Source organism: Schistosoma mansoni, chromosome W (genome assembly GCF_000237925.1).
Source record: "Schistosoma mansoni strain Puerto Rico chromosome W, complete genome".
NCBI lineage: Eukaryota > Metazoa > Platyhelminthes > Trematoda > Strigeidida > Schistosomatidae > Schistosoma > Schistosoma mansoni.
This window is the reverse complement of record NC_031502.1, coordinates 28910841-28912935: the sequence shown is the minus strand read 5'-3', so window position 1 is coordinate 28912935 and position 2095 is coordinate 28910841. Positions and strand designations below refer to the sequence as shown.

Below are 2095 nucleotides of genomic sequence, written 5' to 3'. Positions count from 1 at the left end.
TCTTTCAATTTTTAATAGTTTGGTATTCACCGTTTAGCTATAAAGCGATCTATCAGCAAAGTCATCGCTGCTACATCCATGTACTAGTTTGTTCAAAACCTACTAAAGTTCACTAAATATTTATAAGAAACCTGACTTATGTACTTTTTCATCCAGCATCTACACAACAAACAATTTTAAAGGGTGCACTCATCATGTGCAGTGTACAATAATGGATGCATCTTAAAACTACCACATATGAAAGGATTCAAAAATACTCTTAAACTTAAAGTGTGACGAATGGCTGCAACTATTCATTCACTGTTTAATATGTTTCTGTTTCTTATGGGGGGTTTATTTGTAGAATCGGGTTAAATCTAAAACTTTTTATTTGGTAGAATTGACATATCTACATACAACAGTAATATTTTCCAAAATTTTAGTCCATCTTAAGCATTCCATCAATGATTGGATTTCGTACAAGTATTGGGAAGATCTCGACTGGAATACGAACATTTACAAAGGTAATAGCTGCATTTTAAATAAATTTGCAATCAGGCAAGTTCTCTTTGTGCTCCCATCCGTGACAAAAGTATGCATCTTGAACTCTAAGCAAACCCATTCGTTTCAGTCTATATTGAAGTTTATGGGTGTCAAATGAACCGCAGTGATGCCAATATTGCTCATAGTTTATTAACAAAAGCTGGGTATACTATTGTCCCGTCTGATGAACAGGTTGGTACATTGCATCAAATATAATCCTACAGTGTGACACTGTTTTGCTCATGACATGTGCCATTCGAGATAGTGCTGAAGTAAAGATTTGGCGACGTATTCAACACCTGCGATCTCTTCATCGTAAATATGTAAAAATAGGTGTTCTAGGTAAGTATGTTGTTTTAAACATAATCTTAGATTCAATAATGCGTATGTTTTAGGGTCTCTTTATAAGCTTCTATGATCAAATATCCATTCGTGGGCCTTTTATAAAAGATCTGAATGGTTTATGTATAATTAATGGAATGTTCTTGACTTCCGAAACACAACTTGTAAGGTTAATCAATGACAAATTACAGCCTCATGTATACTCGGATTTCGGTCCTGCCTTTTTTCTGAGGGCTAGTGATACTACCTGGTCAATCAAACTGATTTAGATAAAGTGAGGTTTGACCCCGTTATATAATCACTGGAAGTTGTGTGCTCTAAGAAGCCTTTGGAAACACGACCTTGTTTTCCCATAACAATAAGTTTATTCATTTTGGTTTCCTAGTAATCTAGTGTAACATGCTTCCTGTATTTTTAAGGTACGATGCAGATAGAAAAAATTAGAAATACATAATTAAGATAATAAAATATACAAGTTTGTAAAAACTGAAAGCATCACTATGAGATTGAGTATCGTTGGATGGCAACTCGGCATTGTAGCCGCTTCGAAATGACAGACAGGGACTCATTGGTTTTGTGATGTTCCCAGTTTTATTGTTGTAAGGCTGATATTTTCGTCTAAATAACTAATATTTTACTAAATGTTGGAGGCTAGCAAAACAAGTTCATTACGTTTGCCAATCATGATTCAGAATGACAATAACCGAAACCCTGCATAAACTTTGATAAACTGGTCTGTGGGATTATGTCTATCGAGCCAAAACATTATGGGGTTTGCACTAGTCATTTACTATCTTAAACAAAACACACAAGTTCTTTCACAACTGGGCAGCGACAAAATTGTACTACACAAATGAAGTAATAATATTGTAATGAACCAAAGAAGAGAAGAGTATTGCAATCAATTTACAAACAAGGTAAGCAGAGATGTATAGTGGCTAGCAATGGAATCCAGGACGCACGTTTCGTCCTATTTGGGACTCGTCAGCTGGATGTACCTGCATCTCAGAGTTGATGTTCACTCTGGGACTCGAACCCAGTACCCTCGCTTCAAACGCCATCGCGTTATCCACTCGGCCACTGAGTCCTGATAGCCACTTGCTTGTGCGATGGGGTGAAGTTTTGAATTCACTTAGTATTGTTTGTTTGAATCTTCCCATCGATGTGTTTAGGACTGCAACTGGTCAGTCTCTAATTGGCATATGTGCATACTGTGCGTATTGCCTCGATA

At 36.4% G+C, this 2095-nt stretch overlaps 1 protein-coding gene across 1 annotated transcript in view; it reads left to right on the top strand.

Moving 5' to 3' along the window:
* Window positions 1-424: 424 nt before the first annotated feature.
* The window catches only part of Smp_192180 (putative radical sam proteins), a gene marked incomplete at its 3' end in the record, with an annotated part of 4848 nt that continues 3177 nt past the window's right edge, over window positions 425-2095 (top strand). The window contains exons 1-3 of the mRNA XM_018789261.1: window positions 425-503; window positions 538-714; window positions 747-864. Of these exons, the coding sequence (XP_018654722.1) occupies window positions 637-714; window positions 747-864 (196 nt within the window). The 5' untranslated portion in view covers window positions 425-503; window positions 538-636. The remainder of the gene's footprint in view (window positions 504-537; window positions 715-746; window positions 865-2095) is intronic.